This window comes from Heptranchias perlo, chromosome 14 (assembly GCF_035084215.1).
Source record: "Heptranchias perlo isolate sHepPer1 chromosome 14, sHepPer1.hap1, whole genome shotgun sequence".
NCBI lineage: Eukaryota > Metazoa > Chordata > Chondrichthyes > Hexanchiformes > Hexanchidae > Heptranchias > Heptranchias perlo.
The window spans coordinates 42,572,267-42,591,210 of record NC_090338.1 but is presented as its reverse complement, the minus strand read 5'-3'; the positions used below and the strand labels follow the sequence as shown (position 1 = coordinate 42,591,210).

The window sequence follows — 18,944 nt, the reverse complement described above, 5'->3', positions numbered from 1 at the left end:
AATATTCCATAGATTGTTGTTTAAAATTACTCAAACTTTCCTCTCCCATAAGTGGAAATGAAACAGTTCAGTGCAAATGAAAATGACTTATGAGCTTAGAAAATCTGTCCAGCGAGAGAGCAAACAGAGACCAGATAAGCGTGAATTCCAAAACACCCTCCCCTGTCAGAGGATTTCATACATAATGATGAACAAGTACTAAGAAGGCATGCCAGGGAGCTCAGGGGGCACCGAAGATAGACTGCGCACACACACCGTTGTGCTAGCAACTGTATATGATGCAGAACCGTATTCTTAGGCTCAGATTCAGCTGTGGCATCTGTTGCAATGAGACCTGCAGCCAACCTCGTTCATAAATGAGAGCACTGTCAGTAGCAGCCAAGGTGGTCATGACCCTTAACTTTTATGCCTCCAGCTCCTTCCAGACTAGCAGAGGGGAAATCTGCCATATCAGTTAATTTGCTGTCCAGCGATATATCAGGTAACTGATACATTATTCAGTAGGACCAACAATGTCATCACCTTTCCCACAGCATAGCAACAGTGGCATGACAGGGCTGCCTAATTATTCTGTGCTGCTGGATTTCCTAAAGCACAGGGATCCATTGATGGCACCCAAATTGCCAACTGGGCCCCAGACACAATGCCAATGCCCACATGAACAGAAAGGGTTTAAACTCCACCAAAATACAAGTGGTCAATTCCAGCAACACCATAACAAGCAAGTCAATACATGCTTCTGAGGCAGCAGACATGATTCTTTCATTTTATGACAATCATCTATGTCTAGCTTGTATGAAAGTGAAGGTAGACTGCAATGATCACTCCTCGGTGATCACGATTATTGTTCTCAGCTGTGGCTATTGACATTTTTGCAGAAGCCATAGACAGAAGCGGGGTGCAGATACAACAAGAACTTTGCAGATACCAGGGTCATTATGGACCATAACGTAGGCATCTTGAATCATCACTTCACATTCTTCAACATATCAAGGTCTCTTACGATACAGTCCCATCCCCCAGTGTGTCGAAGATAATGATTGTCTGCCGCAGGTTCTACAACTTTGCAATACAAAGAGACCTAACCTTGGCGAGGAGGTGTCCAACTTGTAACTGTTAACAATGGAGACCTTCAAGGAGGAGTTGGTTCGGGTATAGAGTAGACACATCCCTATGAGAGGGGAAAGGAAGGGCATCCAAAGCTAGAGCTCCCTGGATGACTAAAGATATAGAGATTAAAATGAAACAGAAAAAGGAGGCTTATGATAAATGTAAGGTTCATAATAGAGGAGAGAACCAAGCTGAATACAGAAAGTACAGAGGAGATCTAAAAAAGGGAATGAGAGAGGCAAAAAGAGAGCGTCTGAGAATAAATTACTGGCTAACATAAAAGGGCACCCAAAAGTCTTTTATATATATGCATATATATAGTAAAAGGGTAGTCAAAAGAAGGGTGGGACCAATTAGGGACAAAAAAGGAGATCCTCTTGTGCAGGCAGAGGGCATGGCTGAGATACTAAATGAATACTTCGCATCCGCCTTGACTAGAGAAGAGGATGCTGCCAATGTAGCAGTAAAGGAGGAGGTAGTAGTGATATTGGATAGGATAAAAATAGATAAAGAGGAGGTACTTAAAAGATTGGCAATACTCAAAATAGAAGAGTTACCCAGTCCAGATGGGATGCATCCTAGGTTACTGAGGGAAGTAAGGGTGGAAATTGCTGAGGCTCTGGCCACAATCTTCCAATCCTCCTTAGATGTGGGGATGGTGCCGGAGGACTGGAGGATTGCAAATGTCATAAAAAAGGGGAGAGAGATAAACCCGGCAATTACAGGCCAGTCAGACTAATGTCGGTAGTGAGGAAACTTTTAGAGGCAATAATCCGGGACAAAATTAATTGGCTCTTCGAAGAGTATGGGCTAATTATTGAAAGTCAGCACGGATTTGTTAAAGCAAAGTCATGTTTGACTAACTTGATTGAGTTCTTTGATGAAGTAACGGAGAGGGTTGATGTGGGTAATGTGGTTGATGCTGTGTATATGGACTTTCAAAAGGCATTTAATAAAGTACCACATAATAGACTTGTTCACAAAATTAAACTCCATGGGATTAAAGAGACAGTGGCAGTGTGGATACAAAATTGGCTAAGGGACAGAAAGCAGAGAGTAATGGTGAGCGGTTGTTTTTCAGACTGGAGAGAAAAATACAGTGGAGTTCCCTAGAGATCAATATCAAGACCACTGCTCTTTTTGATATATATTAATGACCTGGACTTGGGTCAAAGTTTGCAGATGACACGAAACTCGAATATGTAGTAAACAATGTGGAAGATAGTAACAGACTTCAGGAGGACATAGACAGACTGGTGAAATGGGCAGACACGTGGCAGATGAAATTTAATGCAGAGTAGTTTGAAGTGATACATTTTGGTAGGAAGAATGAGGAGAGGCAATATAAACTAAATGGTACAATTTTAAAGAGGGTGGAGGGACACAGAGACCTGGGGGTGCACATACACAAATCTTTGAAGGTGGCAGGACAAGTTGAGAAGGCTGTTAAAAAAGCATATGGGATCCTGGGCTTTATTAATAGAGGCATAGAGTAGAAAAGCAAGGAGGTTCTGCTAAACCTTTATAAAACACTGGTTAGGCCTCAGCTGGAGTATTATGTTCAATTCTGGGCACCACACTTCAGGAAGGATGTCAAAGCCTTAGAAAGGGTGCAGAAGAGATTAACTAGAAAGGTACCAAGGAAGAGGGACTTCAGGTATGTGCAGAGATTGGAGAAGCTGGGGTTGTTCTCCTTCGAACAGAGAAGGATAAGGGGAGATTTGATAGAGGTGTTCAAAATTATGAACGGTCTTGATAGAGTAAATAAGGAGAAACTGTTTCCAGTGGCAGAAGGGTCGGTAACCAGAGGACACGGATTTAAGGTGATTGGCAAAAGAACCAGAGGCGACATGAGAAAACATTTTTTTACGCAACGAGTTGTAACAACCTGGAATGCACTGCCTGAAAGGGTGGTGGAAGCAGATTCAATAGTAGCTTTCAGAAAGGAATTGGATAAATACTTGAAAGGAAAAAAATTACAGGCCTAAGGGGAAAGAGCAGAGTAATGGGACTAATTGGATAACTCTTTCAGGGAGCTGGCACAGGCATGATGGGCCTAATGGCCTCCTCCTGTGTTGTACCTACTGTGATACTATGATAAAAACATATGAAGCAGAGGAAGCTACAAAGCTATGGGGAAAGAGCGAGACAATGTGATTGGTATTGGATTAATCCAGTACAGCTACAACACTGGCATCTACCCGACAATGTGGAAAATTGCCCAGATATGCCCTGTCCACAAAAAGCAGGACAAATCCAATCCGGCCAATTACCGCCCCATAAGTCTACTTTCAATCATCAGCAAAGTCGTCGACAGTGCTATCAAGCGGCACTTACTCACCAATAACCTGCTCACCAATGCTCAGTTTGGGTTCCGCCAGGACCACTCAGCTCCAGACCTCATTACAGCCTTGGTCCAAACATGGACAAAAGAGCTGAATTCCAGAGGTGAGGTGAGAGTGACTGCCCTTGACATCAAGGCAGCATTTGACCGAGTGTGGCATCAAGGAACCCTAGTAAAATTGAAGTCAATGAGAATCAGGGGGATAACTTTCCAGTGGCTGGAGTCATACCTTGCACAGAGCAAGATGGTAGTGGTTGTTGGAGGCCAATCATCTCAGCCCCAGGGCATTGCTGCAGGAGTTCCTCAGGGCAATGTCCTAGGCCCAACCATCTTCAGCTGCTTCATCAATGACCTTCCTTCCATCTTAAGGTCAGAAATGGGGATGTTTGCTGATGATTGCACAGTGTTCAGTTCCATTAGCAACCCCTCAGATAATGAAGCATTCCATGCCCGCATGCAGCAAGACCTGGACAGCATCCAGGCTTGGGCTGATAAGTGGCAAGTAACATTCACGCCAGACAAGTGCCAGCCAATGATCATCTCCAACAAGAGAGAGTCTAACCACCTCCCCTTGACATTCAACGGAATTACCATCGCTGAATCCCCCACCATCAACAACCTGGGGGTCACCATTGACCAGAAACTTAACTGGACCAGCCATATAAATACTGTGGCTACAAGAGCAGATCAGAGGTTCGGTATTCTGCAGTGAGTAACTCACTTCCTGACTCCCCAAAGCCTTTCCACCATCTACAAGGCACAAGTCAAGAGTGTGATGGAATACTCTCCACTTGCCTGGATGAGTGCAGCTCCAACAACATTCAAGAAGCTTGACACCATCCAGGACAAAGCAGCCCGCTTGATTGGCACCCCATCCACCATCCTAAACATTCACTCCCTTCACCACCGCCGCACTGTGGCTGCAGTGTGCACCATCCACAGGATGCACTGCAGCAACTCGCCAAGGCTTCTTCGACAGCACCTCCCAAACCCGCGACCCCTACCACCTAGAAGGACAAGGGCAGCAGTCACATGGGAACAAAACCACCTGCACGTTCCCCTCCAAGTCACACACCATCCCGACTTGGAAATATATCGCCGTTCCTTCATCGTCGCTGGGTCAAAATCCTGGAACTCCCTTCCTGACAGCACTGTGGGAGAACCTTCACCACACGGACTGCAGCGGTTCAAGAAGGCGGCTCAACACCACCTTCTCAAGGACAATTAGGAATGGGCAATAAATGCCGGCCTCGCCATTGATGCCCACATCCCATGAACGAATAAAAAAATTCCAGCAAAAAGACGGCACATACAATGGGCCAAATTGCCTCCTTCTGTACCATAAACTTCAATACTTCTATAGAGACCCTGTTATAGATTGGAGCACTAGTATGAATAATCATGAGAGATATTTCCAGTCCTCGTAGGACTCTCCTGCAGATGCCCCTGAGCTTGTCACATGCTTCATGAATTTGTGTCCTGCTGCAGTACGGTGATCCATTCAAAGAGCTGTAAGGTTCTGAGTGTTTCTCAAGGATTAGTATTAAAATGGTAACAAGATATGAGTAAACATGCTGTGGCATGTATAATGGGGGCAGGTACTGTTGCAGAGCCTTACTTTGGTAGCTTTCCTAAAGTCTATCATCTTTTTTCTCATTTGTAGCTAGGTCCTCTAGGTGTTCTAGACATCATTCACCCTGTCATCTATTTAGTGCAAGGTATTTTGAATGACTGTTCTGTGGAGAGGTTTGCCCTTGAGTTTCAAACCCTCAACTTAAAACAACCCTGCTTTGCCTCACTTAATGCAGCATCACCTCAAGAATAGTCTCTGCAAATCTTGGCAATTGGTGTCTGAGTCCTCCATTTTACTGCAGTCATTCATTTTCAGTCACCTAAATCCCCTGGCAGCAGAGATTATGCCCTTTAAATAGCTGCAGCAAAGCTAGAAAATCCTATCAGCTGTGTGAACATTATAGGCACGATTTTAGAAGGGAAAAACAGGTGGGTTGGGGGTGGGGGGGACAATCAAAATCGTTGTTTTAGGGAGCGGGCAGACATCTCGGCTGTAACTCGCACATTTTTGAATGAGACTCAGGCAAATCTGTGTGCGTGTGTACAGCAGTCACCAGGAAGTCCCACCCCCACTTAAATCCGGCGGGCTGATAATTAAAGGATCAAATGTACCTCATTGAGGTACTTAAGATAGTTTATTTTTTGTGTATTGGATAATTAAAAAGACTTTAACGTTACCTGGGCGGCTTTCCCACGGCTTCCCATTCACGCCTGGTGAAACCAGGTAGGAAGGGCTGGATCAGTGGAAAATAAACTAAATAAATTAAATAAAATTATATTTCATATTCTAAACAAATTAAATAAACATACCTTAGAAACAATGTTGCCTGCCCCCCCTCTCCGCTCACTCTCATCCCGATGTCCAATGTCTGCCCTCTGATCCCGATGTCTGATGTCTCCACTCTAATCTTTGTTCCCCTCTCTCTATCCTAACTGCCAATGAGGTCTCCCTCTCTCTCTTTCAACCCCTCCCCCCTCGGATGTGCAGCTCCTGTCCACAGCCAGCCTGACAATCAGACTGGCTGCCAGGTGCGAAACCCTGAAGAGGCTTTGATTGGCCTCATTAGGGCTGTGAACCTGCCTACTTCCCTTCCGGGATTGGTGTCCACAAATCACCCCCCCAGACTCTTCCTGTCGGCATATTAAAATTGTACTCTATCACACTGCTGTGTGTGCGGGAGTTTGCCATGAGCAGAAAAATTATGCAAATACCAAATTTTAGATGGAATGGCTATGTGAAGAAGATTGCTAGAATCTCCTGCATCATACGAGTTGGCACCTGAATTGTACCCCTCAACTGAAGGTAAGGGATGAAAAATGGCTGAACGAAACAGAGTTGTTTTAATGAAGCAGTACATCAAATTCAGCTTTGCTTTTTTGATCAGACCAAACTCAGTGATTGGAACAATGTGGGATAATAAATGCTTGTTCAATTCAAAATGATGCCAATCAAATCCATATATAAACAAACCACACAGCATGTTTGTATTTGAATTGATGGCTTGGCTCTTCCCTCAAGTAAGTTGCAAACAACCAACTGAACAATCCTTGCAACATTGCATTTAGTTATACTGGGACATGATTTTTGTGAGTGAAGTTAGATTTTTACCCCTTGCATACTGTGACAAAATGAAAGAAGCCAATGCTAAGCTAAAATTTAGATAAAAATACGTATTTTTGTCACAGGACCTCCAAAGCACAGAAATCAATCCTTATAAATTCTGTAAACAGAAATCTACATAGCTTTTTAAGCAAATAATGTTGATGCTGATTAATTCTTCAGTCAATCTTTAATTTTGTATATTTTTGCAATTGTCCATCATTAACTTGATTTTAAAGAGGTACACTTTATTTAACCGCACAAAATAAAGTGGTGAAGTTAAGCGCACTTTATAGCCCTTATTTTGTGAGTTTGGCAAAAATGAAGTGGTGATAGCCCACGACACAAACTAGCCTACACCGGCAGCTCAGTGGGTGGGTTGCGCCAAGCTGTACAATAGGAATTCCTCCCCTAATTTGAATAGGCTACTACCCATAGAGCTTTACCAGTAGCACAGTGGCCTAGGGAGTATATGGTCTGGCAAGGGACCAGATCTTGGAGGGCTGTAGCTCACCATTAAAGAGCAAGTTATGGTGGAGGCATAAAAGTGGACTAATTGCAGGCAACACTGCTCCCATTGATGCTGCAAGGCTGGAGGTCCTGATGCAAGAGGTGCACAAAAGAGGGATGCAGTTTGGGGCTGATGGCTCTCCATACAATAAAATACAGTTGCAAGCTGCAGCGTGGGACATCACCAGCTGAGAAAATGCAGTTATCCAGATCCCCTGTATTTGGCTGCAAATGAAGAAGTTTGCTGGTATTAGGGGGAAGGCAAAATGAAGTAGAACAGCTCAGACAGAGTTACATAATGAGAAATTAGAACTGAACTTGTGGAAAAATGAAAATTGTGTACTATTGGAATGATCATTTAAAGCTGAGAGCATAAACCTCATTAAAATATTTTGCCAGGGTGTACAATCTGATGCAGTCTCAGTGAATCAAGGACATCTGGTCATTTATCTTTCTCTCCTTGTCTGTAATCTATATTATCAATTACTATTGTGACACTACTGTCCTTGTTTACTTTGACTGTGATAAGACAAATGTAGTTTTTAGGTTGACAACTGATCTTTCATCTTTTCAAGTCTTGTCTGGAAGTCTTGGTGATAGGAGATTACATAATTTCTAGTCTGACAAGTTTATCATTTGGATGAGATAGTTTGCCCAATGCAGCTTTCAGAGTGGACATATTGAACTCACATCAAATTCATTTTGGTACATGGTAAAATTAAGTCCCTTGTGAGGGAAGTATTTTCATATGTTGGCTTTTTGAAAGGGCTGTGGGGCGGTTCAGCCCATTCATCATATCGTTGAAGTAAAGCTTCAAAATATCACTAAGGAGCAATTCAAAAACAAAATGTTCATGCTACATCTGGGCAGAAGCTTTAAAGCAGAAAGCAAAGCTAGCTAGTATATAGATTACAGTTCCCTTTATAATGATGATGATGCCTTTACCCACAAATTTATTCATAATTACCTTTCTGATGGTACTCCAAACTTAATGCTTGACATCTCCCATCATCTTCTCCATATAACTAGATTAGCACTGTTCTTCTAATTTTTTTGACTTCCATGTATCCCATGCACCATAGAAATACAATCTACTGAACTTTCTTCTTTTCATTGTCTTTCAAGACAGCTAAAAATATTTTGTATTATCTTTCACTGCCCATGTTTCTTCTTTGTGCATCCTTCTAACCCATTCATGTCCATCAATTTTCATCATGACCCCTAATTCTGCAATTGTATGATTACAACCCCTGTTACATTTTGTGGAAAGTAGCCATTTAATGATGAAGTACTAGAGGTATCTTAATCAGAAATAGGGTTGGAGTTTACCCAGACTGTGTGCAGCTCTTTGTTGTTCAAGTAAGCGAAAGTATGGGTGGAACTTTCAACTTCAGCAGAGGCATAAAACAGGTGGTAGACATTGAAGTCAACGGAAAGGTAAATTGGGGGGGGGTATATGATGGACAGCCGATTAGCTACCACCCATTTGACACTCCTGACGAGGTTCTGACCTCTGATTTTCCCTACTTATAGCTTGGTGTGTGATGTGTTTGAGTTTTTAAAAATTAGTTCTTGGGATGTGGGCAACCCTGATCAGGCCGCATTTATTGCACATCCCTAGTTACCCTGAGATTGTCATGGTGGGCTACCTTCTTGAATGGCTGCAGTCCTTTTTGTGATGGTGCTTCCAAAGTGATATTAGGTAGAGAATTCCAAGATTTTGACAGTGGAAGCGTGATATATGCTGGTATGTGACATGGAGGGGAACATGGAGGTGATGGTGCTCTCATAATATTGCTACTTGTGTCATTCTCAGTGATAGATGTCATGGGGCTGGAAGGTGCTGTCAAAGTAAGCTTGGTAAGTGCTGCAGTGCATCCTGCTGATCGTCCAGTGATGGAGGGGCAGATATTAAATCTAACGAAGGAGTGCCGATTAAGCAGACTGCTATGTCCTGGATGGTGTCAAGCTTCTTGAATGTTCATTACATTCTTGACTTGTGCCTTTTAGATGGTTGTGAGGTTTTGAGTGGTGAGGAGATGAGCCACTCATTGCAGAATATATAGCCTCTGCATTGCTCTTCTGGCCATGACATTGATATAGCTGGTCCAGTTAAACTTCTGGTCAATGGTGACCACCACGATGTTAATGGTGAGGGACTCGGCAACGATGGTGCTGTTGTACGTTTGGAGGATGTGCTTGAACAATTTCTGTTTTTAAGTCAGGAACAATCATGTCGGGATTGACCATAAAACATATCACCACAACATTGGTAACTTATTAGTGAGATAGCATGAGCTTAATACAGCAGCAATTTCATTGGTTAAATTATGTAATTTGTTTATAAAGTGTGCTGTCCGGTTGTGTTAATATTGCATATTATGTGTAATATTTCAAATAATGTTTCAAGGTAATTATGTTTCTCAGTCTAGTCCAAGGCCTTCAATATAAAATTTGATTTAGTCTTAAGGTTTTTATCCCACTTCAATTTTGGCTCCTGCTTCTTCTGGTGCTGCAGAAGGTGTCAGCACCATTGCATTTCCTTGCTCAGCATGGCTCCCTCTTGGTGGCGGGGATCCTGCCAGGAGCTCGCTCTGCATGAATAATCAGCCCAAACCAAAAGATGGGTCAGGGTCAGGGTAGAATTGAGGCATTGGGCAGTTGTCTTTCCCCATTCCCTTCCTCGGGTGTGGAAATAAATCCAGGCCAAGCTCTTAATGTAACTGAGATGGAAGAATAGAATATCAGTTTCAGCAGTTAAAAATTAAATGGATCTCTCTAAGATTTGTCAGATTTGGAGATTCCTTGTCATTACCCTGATTTTATCTAGACAGTAGACATTAGCAGGAATTTAAATCTCAGTTTGTAAAAATATTCAAATTTTTACCTTTGTCTGTCTGAAAACTTGAATTAAAGTGATTTGTTTGTTATAGAAAAAAAATTCCATCTAGGTTACAGTGTTAAGTGTTAAATTTGTTTTTGAAAGAACAGGTTTCATAACAGTGAAGATTTACTTAATTATAGTTCTTGTTTCTGATTTGGAGATCTGCGGAAGAATTTTGAACAAGAGCCATTAGGGAGAGAGGTTCCGTTGGACCAAGAGGTTTTACTCCATTGTCGACCTCCAGAGGGTATTCCATCAGCTAAAGTAAGTAATAGCACCGTTCCACGGCTCAACCTGAAGCCATCAGATTGACGATCCGGATTCTTTCCCCTCAGTCTGGTTCAGTAAAATCTGAAGTCGAGTACATTTTAAAGTTCAACACAACTTTAATAGCAGGGTTCTTAGTCTGCAGCATTGATTTGGACTCCTGATAGAGTCCCTCTATGCTGGCAGAGCAAGAACAAGAAACATACAGAAATCCACACGTTTTTATACAAATCAATAGGGTTGGAACATACTTAACGAGGGTCAACACCAATCATAAGCCGGGCATAGGTTGCCATGCGGGGTTACATTATTTCCGGCCAATCATAGATCGTCCATGTGCTGATCATGTTGCTGTTAGACATCAAAGGGGATACTTCCTCACCTTCCAACTTGGGAATGTTCTTCCCTGTTCCTTCTGTTCCTTATCTCCCAACCTGGAATGTCTTTCAACTTTGGCTAAGCTCGTTACCTATATTGATCTGCCATAAACATGGAGACATTCAGACCAGTCCTTGAATCACATCAAAGACTCTACATTGCTAAGACAATGCAAACCTGCTGACTACGCAAACATATGGCCCAGCAGGAGACCAGGCCACCTGTACCAATCTCGATGTGGAGATGCCGGTGATGGACTGGGGTTGACAATTGTAAACAATTTTACAACACCAAGTTATAGTCCAGCAATTTTATTTTAAATTCACAAGCTTTCGGAGATTTTCTCCTTCCTCAGGCAAATGTTTCAAGATCTTGAAACATTTGCCTGAGGAAGGAGAAAATCTCCGAAAGCTTGTGAATTTAAAATAAAATTGCTGGACTATAACTTGGTGTTGTAAAATTGTGTACCAATCTCAGTTACTAACTAATTAACCCTTTCTAACCATTTTGCATTCTGCTTCTTTGCCACGTAGACATTTTAATATTTTACCGAAAACTGACCACATAGGGATTCTCAAGATAACTTAATAAAAATAAACTCAGCCTTTAGAACATACCAAGTATTTTATCATTCATCCTGAATTATAGTTTATAGAATGGGTTCTTGGGAATAACTTCAATGTGGCTAGTTCACAGAAGAACAAGAAGTAGTAATGAGTTTGAAACCATTTAACACAGAAGAAGTTATATGCTGCGTTCATGTTCATTCAATTATCCCCTTAAATGATTTGTATTGATAGCAGAAATTTACTGAATGCAGATTATAGTGTTTGTACGGGTTCTGCTGAGAAAATTTTATAGTAACATAAATATAAATATTAAAACATATAGAGACACTACATTAAAAATGAGATTTATTGCATGGGCATACTGATTTATGGATGGCCAACATTTACGCTTATGAAAGACTATGGGGTAGAATTTCCGTGGAGCTCTCCCGATCTCTCACTGTAGCTTAGGTAGCAACCCTGCAGAAACGGCGGAAAGGTGTATTGATGCTGTTTCTCCAGGGTTCCCACCAGTTACGGCGAGCGATCAGGAGAACCCATGTGGAAATTCCAGGCCTATGTTTTCAATCACTTTCAATCCAAGTACTTGGGTCCTTTTGGTATGAGTTTCATATCAGTTTCTACTTTGCACATGGTTTACACTGACAATTTCACAGTGTACAATATCGGTACCATTTCTGCATACGAATATAAATTTGTATCCTCTTCCTCTTTCATAATCTATATAAAAAATGTGAGCTTACTGATTAAATGTTCTTCCTCCCTTACTCTCATTATGCTATTGACTATCTATGGAGTACATTTCCTCTTTTGCCACTTTTGTTCCATACATTAAATCAAACATGCTACCACTCTGATCCGCCTGCCAGATTACCACCCAGGTGGTGAAGACAAAAATCTGCCCCATTTCCTGTAATCATGAGTTATGCAATTTATGCAATTTCCTATCCGTGCAGTGATTCTTATTTAAGCCCCAATTTTAACTTTGCCCTCCCGGTGGGAGCGGGGAGAGCAGGGGGTTAGAATGCTGGCCAGGTGGAACCCGCTGTGTTCCCGCAATGTTCCTGCCCGCGACAATTTCATCTCCTGGGTTTTTGGGAGCACGGAGGCCAGCCACCACAGGCAAGCAAGAGGTCTCAAAAGTAATGAAATGTCAGGGTCCAATAACGCAATTTGGACCCCGACGTAATGTTAAATCTGAAATGTCCATGCACAGCCTCTGAGCAACTTGATATCTCTTCCAATTTTTTTTTTCCAAAATTCCTTTTTTGTACCTCTTATTAGTCTCTTTGTATCGTTTTGTTGCTTTTTATAGCTCTCCCAGTCCGCTGGATTTCCACTTTTCCTTGTATTTGTGTAAGCCTTTTCTTTTAGCTTGACGCTGTAAGTTACCTCATTTGTTGACTGTGGTTGCTTAACTACACAAGTGGAACTTTTGCGTTTTGGGGTTTAACTACCGGTTTTGTATTGTACCAAATACTTCTTTGAATACTTCCCACTGATTATCTGTAGGCTTACTCATTAGCAGCTCAGCCCAGTTTACTATGGTCAATTCATTACTCATCCTTTTGAAATTTGCCTTACTTAAATTTAAATCTTGTTTGTGACTCACCCTTCTCCCTCTCAAACCTAATATCAAATTCAGTCATATTATGGTCACTATTTGCAAGATGTTAAATAATTCTGGTTCGTTACTCATCACTAAATCTAGCATGGCCTGTTCTCTTGTTGGTTCTAAAACATATTGTTCTAGGAATTAGTCCTGAATACATTTTGGAAACTCACTGCCTTTACTATTTGAACTGTTCTGCTTCTTCCAGTCTGTGAAAATTAAAACCTCCCATTATAACTACATTTTGCTACATGCTTCCCTGATCTCCTTATTTATACTCCCCCACCCCACTGCATCACTACTATGAGGAAGTCTAAAGACAACTCCTACCAGAATCTTACATCCTTTTCTGTTCCTTAACTCTGCCTGATCACCATTACTGAAAAGGCTTCTCCTGCTCTGTTACTGGAACTTTGGCAGAAGTTCAGCAGAAACCCAGTTTACCAGTGAAAACGAGGCTTCTGCCAAATTTCCACAAAATTATCATGGTGGAGCAGAAGAAGCCCCATGGAAATTCCCAGCGAGTAGTTATATATTTGTCTATATTAAAATGGTACATCTAAATGCACTTCCTAACCCTGACCCTGGTTTACTGTTAACTTCACACCTGTTTTGGGCTGAAGTTTAAAATCCCCCCAACATCCCTATCTTTATAAAACAACATATCATCTGATTTAGTGTGAACAACACCAAGAGAGATCCATTACTATGATATAAAAAAACTGAATAATGTAAACTCAAATCTCATTATATATTATTATTAAAGAAAACCATTGTCGGTGGCAATATTTTTTAAAACAACTTATAGGGGTAAATTTGGCGAGATGTGTTCCTGGTGCAGAGCCTCACTCGAAAAGAGCGCTGATCAGAGAATTGGCTCCAGACGTCAACGCATCAATCCACGTGCCTCCAAAAATCCTGTGGTTAAAATTAATCACTAGAAAAGTGAAGATGCTGTGAATCAGGCACGCCCACTTCTACGCTGATTCTCCAATCCATGATCCTGTTGCCTGAAGCTCTGCATGGGGACCACAGTTTTGCAAAATTTACCCTTTCTTGTCTATAATTAATTCTTGTCTATAATTAATTCTCAAAATTTGTATTTGGAAGGTGGAATGGTTGAAGAATGAAGAACTGATTGACCCAACTCAAGATCCTAATTTTTACATCACCATGGACCATAATTTGATCATCAAAGAGGCTCGACTATCAGACACAGCAAATTACACCTGTGTGGCAAAGAATATAGTAGCCAGACGCAGAAGTACAACTGCAGCTATAACTACATATGGTAACAAGATTTTAAGTCTATGATTATTGAAACTAAGCATGTTTTACTATTAAATGTGAGGTTTATTGAGTATCTCTTAAACTGAATGCGTGAACAGAGCATACATTTAAAATGCAAAGGTGCGATCATCACATCAGTTAAAAAATATTCCACTCCTTCTGGATCATGCATTATTCAATTGTGGTGCCCTCCAGTCATAACTGAACTATGCAACCATCTTTCAAAAACCAAGTATCCCAAAGCAACAACTATTAAAATTAAACATCTGGAAATTATTAAAAAAATTCCTCAGAAATATCCTTCCACCACAAGGTCTTGTCCTCTGCCAATATGTTGATCTCACTGTGCTCAACTGTAATATTGTCTGATGACACTGCACATAAATATTTGTTAAATCATCTACTAATTTGGTCTGGTTTAATTGATAATGAATGTTATGATTTTGGGTGTGCCATAGCAGCGGTGTTAGTTGCTCCCATAAGCAATTGGAGTGTCTTACTTTTATGGCAGCTGCCTCACACTGCTATATATCTACTTGTACACTAGCATAACCTGAGGGCCTAACAAATACACCCCCTTGTGATGTGAACTGGATATTTCTGTCTTTTGCATGTATACTGCTTTAATTTCTCCAAAGGTGAACTGCGCAAACTCTTGGTGAGATGAGGCCTAATACGAATTGATAAATTGCTTCATTTCATAGTAAGGTGAACATACAGAATAACAATTATGATCAGACTCACTTATTTCAAACAGTACAACTTATCTTCATTTAATGATACAAATTACAGAGCATCCCACATGTCCCCCCACATCAGTGGATCATCTTATTTAACTTAAACAAAATGACTTCTAAATGTTACTCCAGTATTTCTGACTCTCAGCCTTGGCAAAAGACATTGCAGCTTTTTCCTTAAAAGACCTGACTGCTTGTACATCCTTCCTGTTTCAAAAAACTCGCTGCCAGCCAGTGTCCCAGTGCCTAGCTTATCTCGCTCTGTTGACAGATAAAAAACACTTTCTAATATTGTGGATGAGAGTTGTTTTTCAATTGCAGAGACATTTTAATGAATTGGTAATTACAGTCTATGGAGAAACAACACAAATACTAGCTCATTAGCAATCTTAACGTCTGAAACCCCGGGGTCAATTTTGTCCCTACCCACCTGGGGGAAGCTGGGCCAGTGGGGAGCTAAAACGGAGCAGGTTAGTTACCCTTTTGGGAGCTTGTCCCTTTCCTGCCATCTACAATCTTAAGACTTAGGGGGTCAGAAACTTTATTTTGTGGGGCCAGGAAAAGCAGGAGTGCTCCTCTGATCCCCGCAGGGTACGGTAGCATAGTGGTTATGTTACTGGGCTAGTAATCCAGAGTCATGAGTTCAAATCCTGCCACAACAGCTGGGGAATTTAAATTCAATTCATTAAAAATTTAATTAATTAAATAAAATCTGGAATAAAAATACCAGTATCAGTAATGGTGGCCATGAAACTACTGGATTGTCGTTAAAAACCCATCTGGTTCACTAATGTCCTTTAAGGAAGGAAACCTGCCGTCCTGACCCGGTCTGGCCTACATGTGACTCCAGACTCACAGCAATGTGGTTGATTCTTAATTGCCCTCTGAAATGGCCGAGCAAGCCACTCAGTTGTAAAATCTCACGAAAAAAAGTCACAATAAGAATAAAATTGGACAGACCACAAGGCACCAGACACGACAAAGGCAAACCAAGCCCAGTCGACCCTGCAAAGTCCTCCTCACTAACATCTGGGGACTTGTGCCAAAATTGAGAGAGCTGTCCCACAGATTAGTCAAGCAACAGCCTGACATAGCCATATGCACAGAATCATACCTTTCAGCCAACGTGCCAGACTCTTCCATCACCATCCCTGGGTATGTCATGTCCCACCGGCAGGACAGACCCACGAGAGGTGGCGGTACAGTGATATACAGTCAGGAGGGAGTGGACCTTGGGAGTCCTCAACATTGACTCTGGACCCCATGAAATCTCATGGCATCAGGTCAAACATGGGCAAGGAAACCTCCTGCTGATTACCACCTACCGCCCTCCCTCAGCTGATGAATCAGTCCTCCTCCATGTTCAACACCACTTGGAGGAAGCACTGAGGGTAGCAAGGGCACAGAAAGTATTCTGGGTGGGGGACTTCAATGTCCATCACCAAGAGCGGCTCGGTAGCACCACTACTGACTGAGCTGGCCGAATCCTGAAGGACATAGCTGCTAGACTGGGCCTGCGGCAGGTGGTGAGCGAACCAAAACGAGGGAAAAACTTACTTGATCTCGTCCTCTCCAATCTACCTGTCGCAGATGCATCTGGTAGGAGTGACCACCGCACAGTCCTCACGTAGACGAAGTCCCGTCTTCGCACTGAGGACACCATCCAACATGTTGTGTGGCACTACCACCGTGCTAAATGGGATAGATTCAGAACAGATCTAGCAGCTCAAAATTGGACATCCATCAGGCGCTGTGGGCCATCAGCAGCAGCAGAATTGTATTCCAGCACAATCTGTAACCTCATGGTCTGGCATATTCCTCACTCTACCATTACCAACAAGCCAGGGGATCAACCTTGGCTCAATGAGGAGTGTAGAAGAGCATGCCAGGAGCAGCACCAGGCGAACCTAAAAATGAGGTGCCAACCTGGTGAAGCTACGACGCAGGACTACATGCGTGCTAAACAGCGGAAGTAACATGCTATAGACAGAGCTAAGCAATTCCACAACCAATGGATCAGATCAAAGCTCTGCAGTGCTGCCACATCCAGTCGTGAATGGTGGTGGACAATTAAACAACTAACAGGAGCAGGAGGCTCTGTAAACATCCCCATCCTCAATGATGGAGGAGTCCAGCACGTGAGTGCAAAAGACAAGGCTGAAGCGTTTGCAACCATCTTCAGCCAGAAGTGCCGAGTGGATGATCCATCTCGGCCGCCTCCCAATATCCCCACCATTACAGAAGCCAGTCTTCAGCCAATTCGATTCACTCCACGTGATATCAAGAAAATGCTGAGTGCACTGGATACAGCAAAGGCTATGGGCCCCAACAACATCCTGGCTGTAGTGCTGAAGACTTGTGCTCCAGAACTAGCTGTGCCTCTAGCCAAGCTGTTCCAGTACAGCTACAACACTGGCATCTACCCGACAATGTGGAAAATTGCCCAGGTATGTCCTGTCCACAAAAAGCAGGACAAATCCAATCCGGCCAATTACCGCCCCATCAGCCTACTCTCAATCATCAGCAAAGTGATGGAAGGTGTTGTCGACAGTGCTATCAAACGACACTTACTCACCAATAACCTGCTCACCGATGCTCAGTTTGGGTTCCGCCAGGACCACTTGGCTCCAGACCTCATTACAGCCTTGGTCCAAACATGGACAAAAGAGCTGAATTCCAGAGGTCAGGTGAGAGTGACTGCCCTTGACATCAAGGCAGCATTTGACCGAGTGTGGCACCAAGGAGCCCTAGTAAAATTGAAGTCAATGGGAATCAGGAGGAAAACTCTCCAATGGCTGGAGTCATACCTAGCACAAAGGAAGATGGTAGTGGTTGTTGGTGACCAATCATCTCAGCCCCAGGACATTGCTGCAGGAGTTCCTCAAGGCAGTGTTCTAGGCCCAACCATCTTCAGCTGCTTCATCAATGACCGTCCCTCCATCATAAGGTCAGAAAAGGGGATGTTCGCCGATGATTGCACAATGTTCAGTTCCATTCGCAACCCCGCAGATAATGAAGCAGTCCGAGCCCGCATGCAGCAAGAACTGGACAACATCCAGGCTTGGGCTGATAAGTGGCAAGTAACATTCGCGCCAGACAAGTGCCAGGCAATGACCATCTCCAACAAGAGTGTGTCTAAGCACCTCCCCTTGACATTCAACGGCATTACCATCACCGAATCCCATCACCATCAACATCCTGGGGGTCACCATTGACCAGAAACTTAACTGGACCAGCCATATAAATACTGTGGCTACAAGAGCAGGTCGGAGGCTGGGTATTCTGCAGCTAGTGACACACCTCCTGACTCCCCAAAGCCTTTCCACCATCAACAAGGCACAAGTCAGGAGTGTGAAGGAATACTCTCCACTTGCCTGGATGATTGCAGCTCCAACAGCACTCAAGAAGCTCGACACCATCCAGGACAAAGCACCCCATCCACCACCCTAAACATTCACTCCCTTCACCACCGGTGCACAGTGCCTGCAGTGTGTACCATCCACAGGATGCACTGCAGCAACTCGCCAAGGCTTCTTCGACAGCACCTCCCAAACCCGCGACCTCTACCACCTGGAAGGACAAGATACATGGGAACAACACCACCTGCACGTTCCCCTCCAAGTCACACACCATCCCGACTTGGAAATATATCGCCGTTCCTTCATCATCGCTGGGACAAAATCCTGGAACTCTCTTCCTAACAGCACTGTGGGAGAACCTTCACCACACAGACTGCAGCGGTTCAAGAAGGTGGCTCACCACCACCTTCTCAAGGGCAATTAGGGATGGTCAATAAATTCCGGCCTCGCCAGTGATGCCCACATCCCATGAATGAATGAAAAAAAAACAAGCAAAGTCACGGCCACCCCTGCTCCACCCTCTCTGCCAGTTACCTTGAAGCCAGCAGGCAGTCCTTGACTGCTCAATCTTCGACATCCAGCAGTTACTCTGCTCCCTCTTCTAGTCCGTTATGGGCAGGAAGTGGACCAGGAACATTTAAATGAGGCTCGACAGTTAATGTCACCGAAGACCTCCTGCTCTCACCAGAAACCAGCTTCGAGTTAAAATGCC

At 43.0% G+C, this 18,944-nt stretch overlaps 1 protein-coding gene across 1 annotated transcript in view; it reads left to right on the top strand.

Annotated features, from left to right (window-relative positions):
• The window catches only part of unc5a (unc-5 netrin receptor A), a gene marked incomplete at its 5' end in the record, with an annotated part of 199,186 nt that overhangs the window by 22,236 nt on the left and 158,006 nt on the right, over window positions 1-18,944 (top strand). The window contains 2 exons of the mRNA XM_067995836.1: window positions 10,181-10,284; window positions 13,957-14,137. Of these exons, the coding sequence (XP_067851937.1) occupies window positions 10,181-10,284; window positions 13,957-14,137 (285 nt within the window). The remainder of the gene's footprint in view (window positions 1-10,180; window positions 10,285-13,956; window positions 14,138-18,944) is intronic.